This window comes from Papio anubis, chromosome 2 (assembly GCF_008728515.1).
Source record: "Papio anubis isolate 15944 chromosome 2, Panubis1.0, whole genome shotgun sequence".
Classification (NCBI taxonomy): domain Eukaryota; kingdom Metazoa; phylum Chordata; class Mammalia; order Primates; family Cercopithecidae; genus Papio; species Papio anubis.
The window spans coordinates 137,556,225-137,573,582 of record NC_044977.1 but is presented as its reverse complement, the minus strand read 5'-3'; the positions used below and the strand labels follow the sequence as shown (position 1 = coordinate 137,573,582).

The 17,358-nt window shown below is 41.2% G+C and overlaps 1 protein-coding gene across 1 annotated transcript in view; it reads left to right on the top strand.

Annotated features, from left to right (window-relative positions):
* Positions 1–16,012, top strand: part of ARHGEF26 (Rho guanine nucleotide exchange factor 26) — a 141,193-nt gene extending 125,181 nt beyond the window's left edge. The window contains exons 12-15 of the mRNA XM_021934735.2: positions 933–1,142; positions 13,586–13,653; positions 14,897–15,001; positions 15,753–16,012. Coding sequence (XP_021790427.2) covers positions 933–1,142; positions 13,586–13,653; positions 14,897–15,001; positions 15,753–15,895 — 526 coding nt within the window. The 3' untranslated portion in view covers positions 15,896–16,012. The remainder of the gene's footprint in view (positions 1–932; positions 1,143–13,585; positions 13,654–14,896; positions 15,002–15,752) is intronic.
* Positions 16,013–17,358: the final 1,346 nt, after the last annotated feature.

Sequence of the window (17,358 nt, the reverse complement as noted above, 5' to 3'; positions counted from 1 at the left end):
CATTGTCTAGAAGCAAGAATAAAAAGCAAGCAGGCAGAGGGCTCTCAGGAGATGCCTTGTTCTCTAGGGAGAGTCATGTTTCTTTTAAAGCAAGAACGTGAAGGGAGGGTTCAGAGATGAGGCCAAGTATTTAGAAGACTTTACTAGATTCCCTAAATGAAGGAATTGCATTCCCAGAGGGTACAGTGGAAGGGGTTCAGGAACCAGCTGAGGAGTGGAAAAAGTTGGGGCCAGACTGGGCATGTTCACAGTGCGATGGGAATGGGAGTGCAGGAGAAAGAAGGATATTGGGGGTCCTGAGCCTAATCAGGAGTAGAGGGCATAATGAGATTAGTCCTGGTGGTTTCTGAAACAGGTGGTGAGGCTCTGAGTGTGGGACAGAAGGATGGGTTGGGTGTCTTGCCAGAAGCAAGCAGACCTCTGGGACTCTTCTCCCCAATGCATGGTCATTTGGAGATGGGGAGTTTGGGGGGTGAGGTCTTGTTTCCCAGAGCATGAGTAGATTTGGGGCTCCTCCTTCATTCTACAAATAGAGATGTGGAAGCTGGGGAGGTATACCTGCTGGAGCATTACCAAGATGCATGCAAGGATGCAAGGACCACTTATTATAACAGTTCCAGGATGAGGTCAAATGAAACCTAGAGGGTTTCATTTTTTTTTTTTTTTTTTTTCGTATTGCTTTTATACTCGAGATGCAATTTAGTATGTTACATACATAAAAATAGTAATTAGGTTTAATTGGAGGGGGTTACATTGATTCATAATCAGTAGATAGAATTTGAATTCCAATTCATAGTTTAAAATAAGTCATTCTCTCCCTCTCCTTCCTGCCCACTCCTTGCTGTTTCCACCAAAATGTGCCTTGAAAACTGACAATGTCACAGTCTTATCTGGCTGAATAATTGACATGTTCTTTTCCCTTTCCTTTATAGTGAAGAAAGTTATAACGTCAATGATTATTCCTTAAGAGATCAGCTCTTGGTGGAATCTTGTGACAATGAAGAGCTTAATTCTTCTCCAGGGAAGAACAGTTCCACAGTGCTCTATTCAAGACAGAGCTCTGCCAGTCACCTCTTTACTCTGACAGTCCTTAGTAACCATGCGAATGAGAAAGTGGAAATGCTGCTAGGAGCTGAGACGCAGTAAGTATATGTGGGGAAAGGATCGGAATATCTGATGGTATCTCCCTGACCTGATTTCCTTTGGTTTACAGACTCCCTAAAAACAGCAGCTACTATTCATGTTTTTGTTGAGCACCTACTGTTCGCTAAGCGCTACGACTGGGTGCTTTTTACAGATGTTCTTCTTTTCATTGTAATCGTCTTATAGGAGATGGATGTTGTTATTTTTGTCCCTATAAGTCCTGATAGATGCACTGTGCTTTAGGTGTTTTTATTTTTATAGAGTGGTTTAAAAATCATTTTACTTTTTTTATTGACAAAGAATATGATACACTATCCTTAGGGAATATGACTCAACTGGTAGTTTGAGTCTAGGCCATAAGCCCTCTTAGGTAATGGAATTGAGGTAGTTTCTCAGTCACCTACCTTCAACCAGAGAGCAGAAAGCCCAATGATTTCTGTCAAAAGAGCTACCCAGTTTATGGAAATATACTGATAAATCCTCTTTCTAATCCAGAGCTTATGCAAGACCAAAACAGGCATCCTGTTTGTGCCTGCAGTTTCGCCAGCAGTTAGTGTGCAGTTAGTTCTTGCATTGGATGAGTGGCAGTGAGGGTTAACTTTCAAGTTCACCTTCGTGATTTTTTGGTGGTGATTTTAAAGCTAACTGACCAATTTATTTGTTTAGAAACTGGAAACTTACTCTTGCAATAATCATCATGGGCAGATGTTATATTGGGTCAGAGAGTGGAGCAGTGGAGGGAAAGGAGAAGTTCCCTAATTCAGAGAATTCTGAATCCTGTCAGATTCCTGCCTCCCACTCCATGTCTGCCAAAGTTCCTAAATGATGTGGTTCAAATGGATCGGCATCTAATGAGTAACAACCCTAAAACTGTAGCAAGATCTTAGAGAAAGTGATCCCAAAGAGGTATCTTCGCCTTAAGACAGATTTTATCAGTGTTCCTAGATGATTAAAGAAAATATTAAAGAAAAATTATTCAAGGACACTTGCTAAAGCACAGTAAGGCTGGCTTTATTCAAGATCATCTTAATAGGTGGAAGGACCATTGCAGCAAGGTCTCCAATGGGGGAGACAGATTGGGCTCAACTTCGAATCCAGCATGGGCCAGTGGGAATTTACAGCCATGGAGCAGGATGGAGGTCAGTGGATGGAAACTCACTAAGAGGAAATATCAGGGATAAGGGCAATTCTGGCTAAACTAACCAAACAGGATTCTTGCTGAAGACAGGCCAGGGTAATTAGACATCATAACCTCTGGGATGATGGAGAATAATGAATCTGATTATCAGATATTGAGGATGGAGTAGGGGATATTCTTGCCAAGCTGACTTAGTAGGGTTCTTTGCTGAAACTGGATTTTATGAAGAAGTGTACAGATGAGCCTAGGAGAAGGTACACAAATCTAACTAAAGTTTGGCCAAGCAAAGAATCTTTGTCAAGAGACATAAGAAAAATGTGAAAATTACAAGGCATCCGCATAAAATGTCAAGTTATTTCATATCTTTTGGCACTAGAAGTAACATTTCACAGGCTGGAGAAAAACAAGGACAGGTTGGTGAAAGCTATAGAATATTCCAAATGAACTGGAGAGTTCACCGAGGTAATGAAAAAAGAAATGTATTTCATCAGGCTACAGCTAACCGTAGATAGTGATTCCTCTGATGGATCTGGGCAAAGTCTTCTGGAAAAGATTCACCATCGTAAATGTCATTAAAAACATTCATAATTCATGGGAGGAGATCAGCATGTCAACATGAACAGGAGTTGGGAAAAGTTGATTGCAACTCTCATGGATGACTTATGAGGGGTTCAAGACTTCAGTGGAGGAAGCAACTGCAGATGCAATGGAAACAGTGAGAGAACTAGATTTAGAAATGGAGACTGAAGATGCAACTGAATTGCTGCAATCTCATAATACAACTTGAACAAATGAGGAGTTGCTTCTTCAGGATGAGCAAAGAAAGTGAAGTTGCTGCGAGCATTGTTGAAATGACAACAGAGGATTTAGAATATTGTGTAAACTGAGTTGATAAAGCAGTAGCAAAGTTTGAGAGGATTGACTCCAATTTTGCAAGAAGTTCTACAGAGGATAAAATACTATCAAACAGCATTGCATGCTATACAGAAATCTTTCATGAGTGAAAGAGTCAATTGATGCAACAAATTTCATTGTGGTCTTAATTTAAGAAATGGCCACAGCCACACAAACCTTCAGCAACAATCACCCTGGTTAGCAACCATAAAAAAAAAAAAAAAAAGGAACTTCATCTTCATGTGTTTGTTTACAAAACAAACAAATGCCTTTCTCTGAGGTCTCAGAGTTCTTCCCCTAAAGGTGCTGGAAAGCACTGATGGCATTCCAAGCTTGCGGCTCTGGGGAGGTGAGCTTGGGTGGGCGTGTGCTTGCTTGTCTGTGAGGTAACCAGCAAGTGACATACCCAAGACCAGGGCCAAGGGGAGGCATTACTTGAATTCCAAAAGTGGTTTAAACCCCTTCGCCAGTGAGGACAAACCTAGACTTCCTTTGTCTGGGGAAACTTTTCCTCAAAACGGAATTTTTAGTATGCCTGTGCTTTCGATTTTATATGACTTTAAGGATGAGAACGACTTAAACACTTTGGAAATTAGTACTTTTCCAGTGTTCTAGAGAATTCTCAGAAACTAGTGACTTCCCTTTCCCCATATAGTTAGTAATGGTGAAAGTGTTGCTGGTTTTGCCTTGTGTTTTCCTTTTCTTTCAGTTTACAAGGCTTGTTTGTTCTTTATTCAGACTTTGCCAACATCTCAACAGAGATTTTCCTGACTGTCTCATTCATAATTTATGTAATCTCCACCACTCGTTTCTGAGATGATTCCAAGAGAGTAGGAGGTGAACTGACACGTCCAGCTTATTTTCACGCCAAGGCTAAATCCTTTCCTGGGACATTCTGTAGCGTTTGTTCCATCCTTTTGCCTTTTAATCTTGCCAAAGACTGAATGGTTGTTCGTTTCCTCAGACATGTTCTCAGAATATTTAGTCATGTCACTTGGAAACCCATGGGTCTGACTCATATTTGTAGTTCTTTAATTAATAGCAAGAGGACATTCCAGAAGGGGCATGGGACAGAGGTCTCCTTGGGTACAGAAGGAGTGACTCTCTCATTCTCTTTGCTCTCCCTGCCCACACCCTCAATTACAGTTGAGAAGTAAATAAATGGACATGCTTTTAAGACATAAAATAGTATTGGTGTTGAAAAATATATTTAACAACTAAAGACTCACTTTCTTTAAAAAAAAAAAAAAGACTATTAAAAAACCTGGCAAATTGTTACATGCCATGTTTACAAATATGCAGGTTAGCTCTGGATACCTAGTTTTGAGCAGTTAGAGCTTTGACGTGCATAGAATGTGTTCCAAAATTTGTGAAATGCATCAGTAAGTATATATTGTTTAGGTTTTCTTTCTTTTATGTCTTTTTGGTTAATATGGTTCATTGGCAATCTAGCTGAAGAAACAAGGTTTTCACCACCGCTCTAGCCTTAAGTAATTGAAGAACTTCAGACCAGTCAGGTATATCTTTTCACTACTTACTCTTTGACCTGAAAAATAATGAATTTTACACCTAAATATTTATCTTCTTTGAAAACCTGTTGTCACTAAAGGCCACCAGAGGATATACCACATGTAAAATCAGCAGTAGGAGGGGTGCAGCTGTTTGGCACAAGGACAATTTGACTTCAGAAGACAATGAAATTGTGGAAGAAAAATCAATGGCTTTGATTACATAAAGAATGCAGAAATGCTCACCGAAAGGAGATAAGGCAAATAGTGAGCATCTGGGATGTGCCAGGCACTGAGCCAGCTATAGAGCATGATGAAGGGACCCATGGGTGTTTCTAGAGGAGGATAGAATTTTGAGCTGAAGAAAGCATATAGGTAAGGTGATCAGACATCTTGGTTTTCCCAGAATCAGTGGTTCAAGTTTAGGTCTGTTGTCCTGGTGAAATTATGAATGATTCTCTTTTTGACTCTCAAAAGGTCCTTGTTTACACAATGAAATATATGATGACCCTAATTATGTATAATTATAATAGTATATAAAATAAAATATTATCAATAACAAATTATAAATATATACACATATTTATAATTATATACATGGTCCAGCTCCCTCATTTTCTTCCCCCATGTGAAGTGAGACTCACAAAGGCCATACAGGAAGTGAGTTACTGCCAAAGCTGGAACTAGAATTTGGCCTTCCTGACAGTCTAGCACTCTTCTAGTAACAAATTTTAATCTTTTTATGGAGAAGCTGCCAACCAGTAGGCTGTTCCACCCCCACTTCGCTGCTCAGTTTGGCTTGTTCTGGATTTGGAAGGAAAACTCCAGGAAGTCAGTTGCCATTAACTGTGAGAAACTACTAAAATATATAATTTTTTAAGTCCAAAGACTATTATTTTTTATTTTATTAAGATAGAGTTTCACTCTGACACTGGGGCTGGAGTGCAGTGGCATGATCTCAGCTCACGGCAACCTCCCCCTCACGAGTTCAAGTGATTCTCCTGCCTCAGCCTCCCAAAGAGCTGAGATTATAGGTGCTTATCACCACGCTTGGCTAATTTTTTTATTGTTAGTAGAGACGGGGTTCACCGTGTTGGCTAGGCTGGTCTCAAACTCCTGACCTCAATTGATCAGCCCGCCTCAGCTTCCAAACGTGCTGGGATTACAGGCATGAGCCACTGTGCCCGGCCAAAATGCATAGGCTTTAAAAAGGAAAAAGGTTGTGGAAACCTAGATGTTAAATTTAGGGTATCGTATGGGTTGGAATATTTTATAATAAAATGCAAAATAGATATTGCATCCCCAAAATTATTTTCCATGTTAAAATTCCTTTTTTGTTCCTTTGCCTGTGTTTTTCATACTTCCTGGAGTGCCCTCTTCAGGCCTCCTCAGGTGGCCAGGTAGCTCCTCTTAGGGCCCATGTCAAGCCTTTCCTCAGCTGAGGAACCTCTCAGTACCGCACACTGCAGTCTCATCCGGAGAATGCCCAGTGCTCACTGTGTGTGACACTCTTGTCAGTTCACTTTCCCCTCATGTTTTCTGTCTCACCCACCCTCCAGTGTATGACTCCAAACTCCCAGCCTACTCCTACATCCTTCCTTCCCTTTACAGAACTTCTCAAGAGAGTGGCCTTCGTTTCTCCGGATTAATTAATTCGGTGGATTTTTGTCAGGCACCTACTTCCCGTCAAGTGCTATTCTCAGTGCTGGGATGTAGCAGTGAAGCATACAGAGATCAGATCTCTGCTCTTAGGCTTATATCCAAGTGAAGAACCGATCCCCTTGGGCTTCCTGCTTTTAGGAAGAGTGACTGGATGGATGGAAGCTTTTGCCAGTCTGCGTGGGCAAATGGCCTGCAATGAACTGGGATGTTGGGAAAGCATTTCTTCTTGATCCAGTTAAAAATATAGGATCATTTCAGGTAGTGGTAAGTACCTAAAGCCGGTGATATGATTTGGAGTGAGTGCTAATTGGGGGGTGGTAGGGATATGTACTCTAACTTAGGTGGTGCAGAAAAACTTCTCTTAAGAGGTGATATTTGAGCCTTGAGTGAAAAGGGGTAGTCAACCCTTAGGAAAATGCAGAGTCAGAATGTTTCACCCAAAGAGAACAGCAAGTGCAAAACCTCTAAGGAAATGAGTTTAGTGTTCTCAAACTTGGCCTGAACCTGGAGAATGTGGCTCGAGCAGAATAAACCAGGGAGAGGGTGGTGGTCAGTGGGCAGCAAAGGCCAGTTTGTGTAAGAGCAGAGCTACTCCAGTGCTGTCCGTGGGCCATCAGTCCTCAGGTAGTTACCAGCCTGGTATGTAGGAAGCAGTTTGACATTTCTGAGGCATCAAAACTTGTGATGATTTTAACAATTGATTTTTATTGTATTTCTAAAAACACTTGGTCCGCAATGGATTCAAGGAGAGGAGACTGGTTCTCTACCAGAGGTATTTTGAGAAGTACTGATTTAGAGCCACGTAAGTCATAGCAGGAAGTTTCAGGAACAGCAGGGGCCGTGGGGTGAGGGACAGAAGTTTCAGTGGGGCAAACAATGAGAACCCTAACCCTAATCCTGTTGGAGTAGTCGAGGGAGTCCCAATGTTGGCTTGGACCATGATATATAAGAGGAGATAGAAAAGTTGTATTTTGGAGACAAAAACAACAGGACCAACCGATGGATTGGATGAGTTGAGGTGGCAGTAAGTGGAAGAAAGGAATCGATGATACTAAGATTTTTGGCGTGAGCTGCTAGCACCATATGTTGAATTGTTTCTTAATCAACCTTGGCGTGGCTTCTTCCTCTGGCACCCTGTTGAGGCCTCTCCATCAGATTAACAGGCTTCCTGGTTTCACACTCAGCAGTTCAATCTTCCTCTTTCTTTACCTCTCGTATTTAGTTTTATTGACCATCCAGCTCTTTCACGCTAACCCTTTTTTTGAGATTATGTTTTTCTCAGCCTCTTATCTGTGCTCTTAGTTTGCCTCTCACACCTATGGCCATTCCTCTTCTCTGTCTCTTCAAAAATGCAGCCTGTCCAAAACCAAACATCAACACTGCCCGTGGCTTTCCCCGACACACACATTTCTGTAAATGGTACCATTGACACTGTTTTGTGTTATCCAGTCTGGAGACTTGGTGCTGTTTTTGATGCTTCTGTGTCAGAACAGATCCATCATCTGCCAGTTCTTCCTGTGTAAAAGTCTATTTCATCTTTCCACATCTTTCCATTCCACTGCCTCCTTCCTAGGTCAACCAGATCACTTTTGAACTACCCCGGTGACCTCCTAGCCATTCTCCTCTCCCATCAGTACAGTACTGTTTTATCACCCATCCCTCAGCTCAGCTCTAATCTTGTCCTTTCCTTGCTTTGTACACAGCGAGTGGGTTCCCTGTAAATATTTTTGGGATTGATCCGTAAATATTATAACTAGCTTTTCTCTATCCAAGACAAAGTAGAAGAGTAACCGGGTGTGGAGAAAAACTGCTTCCTATCTGTCTCTATTTACTGCCCTTGTTGTTACTGCTGGAGCAAGTTTTTCCCAAATTTTACTTGTTTTTCAATGTTTGCTATTAAGGATTCAGTCAGTGTTTTTTGGGATGTACATCTAACTCATGTATACTGTGTTATATCTGTTTGTCCATGACAGGCCCTAAGTCATGGTATTGTTAATGAGACAATAGTCTGCGAAAAATACAAAAGCCTACCCTTTATAAAAGGACAAAAGAAGAATGTTTTACCACTGTCATTTCTTTTTCCCTCTGGGTCTTTCAAGAGGAATGTGGGAGCCAGAGAGCCCCCTTTGTCTGCCTTCATTAAAATGAAGCACAGACAGCTGCAGCTGGCACACACAACAGGCTGTGGCAAGTGGAATCCTTGGCTTCCTGCATTTGCAGTAAAATTTAGATGTCATTTGGGTGTAGTGTATACCGTCATGAAACATCTAGGACATGTTCAGTGATGAACATAAACTTTCTTCACTCATTATATGACAGTTATAGGATATGATGACCTTAGCCCATAATCAAATATCCTTCTCAAAATTTCTCCCTCACAGAGCTAGAAGCATAATGAATGTGGTCGGTGCTGTCAACCATCCAGACACCAATTCCTGGGCCTCCTGATAAAGGGGCATTGTTTGCAGGGAGTCTTTGAGCTTTTCCTGCTTCTGTTAATGATTTAATTAACAACAGGAAGTACATGGAATGGAATAAAATTGTAAATAGTATCTCTGACATGTTATATACTTCATCCTTTTAGAAAAATCACAACATAAAGACAGTACACATGGAAACATTGTGTTTGTTGCAGGGTACAGCATTTTTTCCTTGTCAAATCTAATTTCTAAGTCCAATCGTAATCTTACATTTATCTAGTGCCTGTCAAAGGATCTGATCTTATGTAATCCTCATCACCAACCCCAACAGGACAGGAGGTCTTTTATCAACAAGGAAACATTATTGACCCGCTTCAGGTTAACTGAAGGATTCTGGGCCAGATTTTTTAGGTCTGAACTAATGTAATATGATAAACAAGAAATAATTGATTTAACTATATAGCATGTGACAAAAATCAGAATTTTAGAACTCTTAATTAGTGGGCTAGGAATATTATTTTGCTTCAGTTGGATTTTTTTAAATTTGGCAAATTGAGCTGATAATCTAGTTTTTTAAGGCATTTTTAATGACTTTTTTTCACACTGTGGGCTTTCTTTCATGGATCAGTTTTCTGAACTAATCTGGTTGAATTGAATGTGCAAGGGAATGAACAAAAACAGCTATCTTCACAATCCTATTCTTTACAAAGGTTCGAAGGACTTTTTTCAAAGGCCATGGATATAGAAAATTCAAAAGGAACCAAAGGTAAATGTGTAGGCTGTGAGAAGAAACACAAAAGGTAACTGGTCAAATGCCATTTTGGGAGGGATAAGAGGAAGGTTAAAGAGCAACTGAGGGTTCTTTTTTTCTATTGAGAAATCAGGAAAACCCTGTTAAGTGATGGAGTCCTCAGCCTGTGTTCTGTTCTGTGCAGCCTCACCTGCAGCCCTGCCTCTGTGATTTCAAAGCCTGCTTCCTACTTTCTCAGTATGTATCTGTCTTTTGTAGCTGATGCCTGGTATTCCATAAGAAGTGAGACTTTGCTGTATCTTTGACCTTCATGCAATTAACTTTAAACCTGCTGTGCATAATTAATTATATGAGAGAGAGAACAAGGTGCTACCACAGCTGATAGAAAACTGTAGAAACATCATTTCATGCCATGCATGGAGATTGAGGTTATGAAAGGACTGCATTTATAGATATTTAAGTTAAAAGAGTCTCTTCTCAATTTAGTCTTCTCTCTCTGCCTAGGTCAAACGTTTTGGTAGAGTGTTCCATTTCAGCACACTGCATGCTGTATTGGGTTTCGTTGAGTGTTTTCTGCTCTGTGTGTTCCTTCATATTGAGGGCGGTGAAAAGCAAGGGAGTCCAGTGTATTCACTCTGCACCCCCTACCCAGCTCAGGGCCTGTGCAAAGTGAATATGGGTGGAGGAAGGAGTGGTCAGGTGAGTCTTGAAAGTTGATATGCTGCAGATGGGCTTCAGTGCAGCATTGCTTACTCTGTCACTTTGGGCAAAGGGAAAAGTCTGTGAACTGGCTGTGTGGTAGATTGTGAATTCATCTCGATTGTTTTGCATCAATATGTCCCTGGAGAAAATAGATGTCTGTGAGTGAGCCCTAGACTTCAGAGCTAAATTTAATAGTAGGTAAGTCTATGCCCTGGTTTTTCCTGTCCCTAAAATCCATCTTACAACAGCTTAGTTCCTGCTTTAGAGATGTAGTGCTCTCTGCTTCATAGCTGGGGGAGCTTTTTTTTTTTTTTTTTTTCTGAGACAGAGTTTCGCTCTTGTCACCCAGGCTGGAGTATAATGGCGCACTCTCGGCTCACCGCAACTTCCACCTCCCAGGTTCAAGCAATTCTCTTGCCTCAGCCTCCTGAGTAGCTGGGATTACAGGCATGCACCACCACGCCCAACTAATTTTGTATTTGTAGCAGAGATGGGGTTTCTCCATGTTGGTCAGGCTGGTCTTGAACTCCCGACCTCAGGTGATCCGCCCACTTCAGCCTCCCAGAGTGCTGGGATTACAAGCGTGAGCCGCAGTGCCTGGTCTCTTGGCAGGCTTTTGGAAGCCCCAGGGAAAGTCCTGTGGATTTGACAGCATCTGAGACGGGGGTGAGACTGACTCAATTGAAGCAGTTTCAAGAAGCTGCTCCTTTCAGTGATAGCAACAATGAGTGTCTTGCTGTATCCTCTGGAGTCCCTGCGAGGGGCGGCCATGTCTCAGAGATGCTATTAGCATCCAGGCAGCATGCCACAGAAGTGAAAGATTTCATCTGGACTTCTGGAAACTGGCAGCAGGGCAAAGCCACTGCTGATCCTGGCCACTCAGTGCCAGAGACGGTGTCTGTGTACAGGAAGATCTGCCTCACTGGCTCTAAGTTGCTCTAAATTGCTCCGGAAGACAGCAGTATAGGCTGTGTATAACTTGTTTGGGTATGGCATAGAGAGACACAAATGGATCATTTTCTATTTCTCTTGGTGAGCAACTCTTCCTTTCATAAGGTATTTTGTTTTCGATTGGCTTTGTACTTTGGAAATTCCACTTGAGCCTGTATAAAAAATGATCTTATTCCCAATAAAGACATGATAGCAAAGATGTAAGTGTTTGCCTGGGAATTATTTTACATGAAGTTGTGCTTTGTTTATTTCTTACAGAACTATGGTACAGCCCTTTGTCTTGTATTAGAGAGAGAGGTTTTAAAAGCAAGACAGGAGCCTTGGCTTCTATATAAATTATGCATATTACTACTTGACACACTATCTTGACCAAGGCCTAGCCTCATCTTAATCTTTGAACATGCCTGTCTTTCAAGATCCCACAGTTTCCGCCCTTCCTGCCTTCCATCATTATTTTGTAAACACTTGCTACGTAACAGCACGTCTTTGATTTCCGACTGCCTGGGTTAGGTGTTTAACATACCAGACTTGCTTTGTCCTCTGAAAAAATAGAAATAATTTTGGTACTGTTTTCTTTTCAAGATTGTTATAAAAATTAGGTTAGATGATACTTGGAATTGTTTAGTACCATACCTGAAACATACGTGCTTCAGAATATTATTTAGAACAAGGCCCAGTTCCTGCCATTTTGGAGTTTATAGCCTGGTAAGAGAAGCAGATGAGTCAGTAAATGATTGGGCTCAATATGTGATGAGTTATATAATTCATTCATTAGCAGACGTATACTGAGCCCCTGGTATGTGGCGGGCAGTGTTGTAGAGATAATGCAGTGAACCAAATGGATAAGCTGCCTGCTTTTATGAGGCTTACTGTTGACCAGCAGTATAATAGAATTGTCCAGAGAGGTGCCCTGGAAACAGGATTATCAGACTGGGATGGGGATGGAAGGATTGATTTATGTATCAGAGGAGCCCCCGCTGGAGGAAGTGAGCCTTGTGTTTTCAACACTGAGTGGATATATGTTGAGCCAAAGGAGCCCAATACAAAAGCATGTATACTAAAGGATTTCATTTGCAAAAAGTACGAAAGAAGCATGGTAATAGAAATTCCATGGTAATGAAAAACAGAAGAGCAGTTACCTTTGGACAGAGGTTGTTGATTGGAAAGAGTCAGAATGGAAATGCCTGGCGCATCTATGTCTTGGTAAGTAAACACAGAGCTGTACTCGCTTATGATTAACTCAGTTTATGTTACGTATGTTAAGAAATTTTAATGGCAATAATGAATGGGCTTATCTAGGTAAAAACAGAGGGAAGGAATAGGAAAGGCTGGGACAAGGGTGCTGTGTTCCAGTGCGGTAAGTCATCCTCTCTGCTGGGTTGGAAGGATGCACATGGGGATGAAGGTGGGGTGACAGCGACAAGCGTCTGTAGATTCAGGCTGCTATGAGAGAAGAGACTTTTTTTCCCCAGGTGTTGGTCATGAAGCATTTTTTCTTAAGAATGTAGAGTGGCACAGTAGAAACTGACTTTGGTTTGAATTGCTTGCCTCTGAACTTCTGTCTGATCTTAGCATCCTTCAGATGGGCTTTTGGGAGGATTACGTGGAATAGTGGATGTCGAGTGCAGTGTCTGACGTGTACCTGTGTTTAATAAATACATAACAGAGTTAAAAGTATGTGTGTGGTGGGGGCAGTATTTAATTAATTGTAATTTTAATACTTGCTCAAAATAAAAAACTAGGGTGACTTCAATATATAGAAAAATGCTTGCTGATCTGAAACTTTTGATCCTTCAGTTGAATAATGATTTTTATGTAATTATAGCTTAATATTATATTAAAAGTATTGATCATTTTTCCTGTACTCATTAAACCATTGTAAGCATTTGGGAACAGTGTAAAAATAGCCAAAGAATTTCTCTTTCAGTCAGGCTCATATTTGGCAAAAGTTGTATGAGGGATGAGACAACTAAGTATGTCAAGTCTCTCATCTTTTCTGAAAGGTTTGAGTGTGTGGGAAGGGAAGTGAGAAGGAAGCAGAGAAATTAGTAGGATTTTTTAAAAATGAAATTAATGCTTTTGAAACATTAAACATCAAATTATAGGTATGATAAATACCTTTTGGGGTTATAATGTGTTAGTGTAATCAGCTCCTTACTAACTTTTAAACTGTCACAGGAGAAGTTCCTTTTAATCAATAATAAGCCAAGTTCATTCAGACTCTTGACAATGATTACTAGTCTCCGACTTATTTTAGACTTTCCAGATTATCTCTTTTAAGCTCTCACCCTGTTTTACCGTACCTCTCTGGAGAATCTCTCGTTTTCTGGGAATGGCTTTGCATTGACTGCCTAGAACACACTCCATTCTGTGTTTTTACACCTTGAATCTCAGTTGGATCTGTCCTCTGTTTTAGGAGCGAGCGAGCCCGCTGGATAACTGCCCTGGGACACAGCAGCGGGAAGCCGCCTGCAGACCGAACCTGTAAGTTCTCTCAAGGGGAAGTCCACTTGGGAACATGGACGGGCTCTGCCCCCTGCTGGACGCTGGGTTGCTAATGAGTTACACTCAATACTCAGGCCTAAGTTTCTTCCAAGGCTTGCTTCCTTCTGCTTTACACCAGAAGTGTGTGGTCCTTGTTTTGGAAGTCAGGGGGTCTGAAGTCAAATCCGAGGTGCATTTCTTTGTTGTGTTAACATGGCAAATCATTGCTTAGCATTACAGAGCCTATTTAACACCATCTGCAAGTCAGTTACACCATTATATACAACATGGGGTTATTGTGAAGATTAAGTTAAATAATCTATGTTAAAAGCCCTACTTGAACTATAAAGCTCTTAAATTTTTAGCTGTTATCAATGGGCAATAGTTGATAATGTTTAAGCCTTCTCCATACTGACAGTCTGGATTTAAGCTGGAAAGTATTTTTAATCTAAAAGAAAATTACTTAACAATTCTTTTCGACCTTCTAAGAAAGTGTGTTTCATTATTTAGAGAATTAGAAACTGGTGCAGTAAAGGGTGGTGGTGTGTGCCTATTAGCTTCCTAACTGATGCTGTGGTTCCTTAGATTGTTACAGTTGCAAGGTCAAATCCACAGAATTAGGACAAAACGTCACTATCTTGGAACACTCAAAAATTATAGCTTTAAGCTTAGATTAAAAGCCAAAATGACTGGCTTGAAAGTTCCCTAAAATCAAGGTTTGTATGAAAAAGCAAATTAAGAAGTCACATGTCAGCATTTCTGAGGAGCTCTAACATGTCTTCTCAGCTTTTGGTTGGAGCTCATTTTATTTCTAAACTTTTTTGTGGAAGCTTTCATGTGCTGCTGTTCAGATGGGGAGACACTCTGATGGGAGCCAGGAGAACTGTGTCTGTTGCAGATTTTGCATGGCCTTGGCACATCAGCAACTCTTTCATGCCTCAGTTTCCGTAATGCAAAATGGCTGTTTTCTTCTCCATTGTGTGACATGACTAATGGCTCCTGATCAACCTGTTATTGAGGGGATTCATGCATCATAAAAGGCCTCGCAAATCTGAGCTTCTAAAATTTTAAAGCATATAGCCAAGCAAGGGAGCTGCTAGAAAAGACGTTCTGCTTTTTGTTAGAAGCCCAACTTGTTTCTCTCAATGCTGGGCCTGAATTGCAGAGAAAAATGAGTAAGTGTACGCTATTAGATTGCACGTTTTTTCTCTGCTACTGAAACTATGCCCTCTTTCTGCCGCAGCACTGACGCAGGTGGAAATCATTAGGTCATTTACTGCCAAGCAGCCAGATGAACTCTCCCTGCAGGTGGCTGACGTCGTCCTCATCTATCAACGTGTCAGCGATGGTGAGTGGGAGCATTCTTATTGGGCACTCGTGGTCCAGGATGCAGAGTGCTATAGACCCGAGGAGTGTCATTTTGTCATCATTGCCCATATGCCAAATCTTGACATGTTAATGTTTGAGATCGCATACATGTACTGTCTTCTCATCTCTAAGGCTAATTTTGCTGCTTCTCTGTTCTTACTCCTTTCCTCTTCCGCAAGACTTTATTTCCTAAATCAGAGGCATAAAGATGACTTGGAGAAGTGTTTTGGGGACTTTGAAACATTTGTCTCTTCCCTTATGTGCTTTCCCTTCAGCTTTCTCATGTGCACCTGCCTCAGCTATCTACACTCCACGATTGATCTAATTTGGTTTTGAATGTAGATGCAGTCATATGGTTTGTTATTCAAAAGGAAACCATGAGGTTTTTTTTTTTTTTCCCCAGTCCCCCAGTGACCTAGTTCTCATATCCAAATATTCATCCTTTCAAAAATATTGTTCTTCCTGCTATCCTTACCCAAAGCCTCTCCTTTCCTAGCTCAGCCCAGGTTCAAATACTCCCAGCCTTCTCACTTAATAAGGGCCTCTGCTCATGTCCTTTCCCTGCCATGTCATTCATTCCGCCTTGAAACCTGTCCCTGTCCCACTTTCTCTTCTCACCATAGCATCTAGCCTGGGGAGGGATGCTGCCTCTCAGCTTTTTCATATCCTCCTTGGAGCCTGGCACACTCCAAATACTTGTTGTTTGATGTGGACTCTGTTCTTTTTGACAGGCTGGTATGAGGGGGAACGACTGCGAGATGGAGAAAGAGGCTGGTTTCCTATGGAATGTGCCAAGGAGATAACGTGTCAAGCTACAATTGATAAGAATGTGGAGAGAATGGGACGCTTGCTAGGACTGGAGACCAACGTGTAGTCTCTCAGATCGTCTTTTGTTACTGCAAGATTTGCACGACACTTACCGGGCTGATTGATTCTGGGCTAGTTTTATTGTTAATTTTATCACAGCCTATTTAATTAAAAGAATGAAAACCCTTGCCTGTAAGCTTGCCAGGTTGTTCTGCTCTCTCATGAGAAGAACTTGGATACAGTGAGTTTGCACAGCCCAGTTTTTACCTAACCACACACCTGCAGACCTCCTGAGGTACACAGACTAGCTGAGCAGTTCACTTCAGGGATCAGGTCATCTCTGCTCCTCCTGGTTTCACCATGTTCTGGCAATACAAAGCGCATATTATATCCTGGTTTTCTCCGTCCTTGCTTTACTAAGGTTACTGTCTCTCTTTAAACATCCTTGTATGGTTCTCCCCGTATTAGCAAGATTTATATCTGTAAAGAATGTCCAGTTTTGTAAATATTTCCCTGCTTTTTTTTTTTTTTTCTTTTTTTACATCTGCTTCTAATGCTTTGTTAACTTCAAAAGGAACTGGTAGAGTTCAGAAGATGAGCTGTTCTGTTTTTCTAAACCTCTTCCCAGGAAAGGGACATTGACACTTGAATTTTTGTCACCTTTTTCCTCATTAGAAGGAAAGTAGAAAGCCTCACTTTAGGATTTAAAAAAAGAATCCATCTCACCCCATACTAGTCTTAAATAAGTATAGACTAATTAACCTAAGCTACCTTTAACAATGTAGAATTTAGATGGTTTCACATATGTGAGAAAATCCTGAATATAGGACGGGGGTCCTGCTTTTTTTCCCCCACCTCTGCCACCCAGGCTAGAGTGTAGTGGTGTGATCTTGGCCCACTGCAACCTCTACTTCCTGGGTTCAAGTGATTCTCCTGCCTCAGCCTCCCAAGTAGCTGGGATTGTAAGAGTATGCCCAGCTAATTTTTGTATTTTTTTGTATTTTGTATTTTTTTTGTATTTTTTTTTTTGTATTTTTAGTAGAGACAGGGTTTCACCATGTGGGCCAGGATGGTCTCTAACTCCTGCCCTCAAGTGATCCACCCGCCTCTGCCTCCCAAAGTGCTGGGATTACAGGCGTGAGCCACTGTGCCCAACCCACTTTCTAAAAAAAAAAAAAAAAAAAAAAAATTCTTCCCGAATGAGCTGATAAAAAACTGACGTGAGGCTGCTTTGCCTTCAATAATACCTGGTTTTCAGCTTTTCCAACTCGTTTCCAAATAGAAATTAGCTGGAACACACTATAGTACAAGGAAGGGAAAATTAGGCCTTAAAAGATACCAAGAAGTCAGCATTGGTACCCAATTGAAACCTTTTGACCTTAGTGAGAATTCATTCTATTTGCACTAAAAGCCTTAACTTGCAGTATCCAGAGTCGCTCTTAACTGTTGAGTTTCTGTAGAACTTTGTCCACTAGTGCAGAGAGAGGTTATTTTAATAGTCGGTTTCATGGAGATGATGAAGAATGGGAG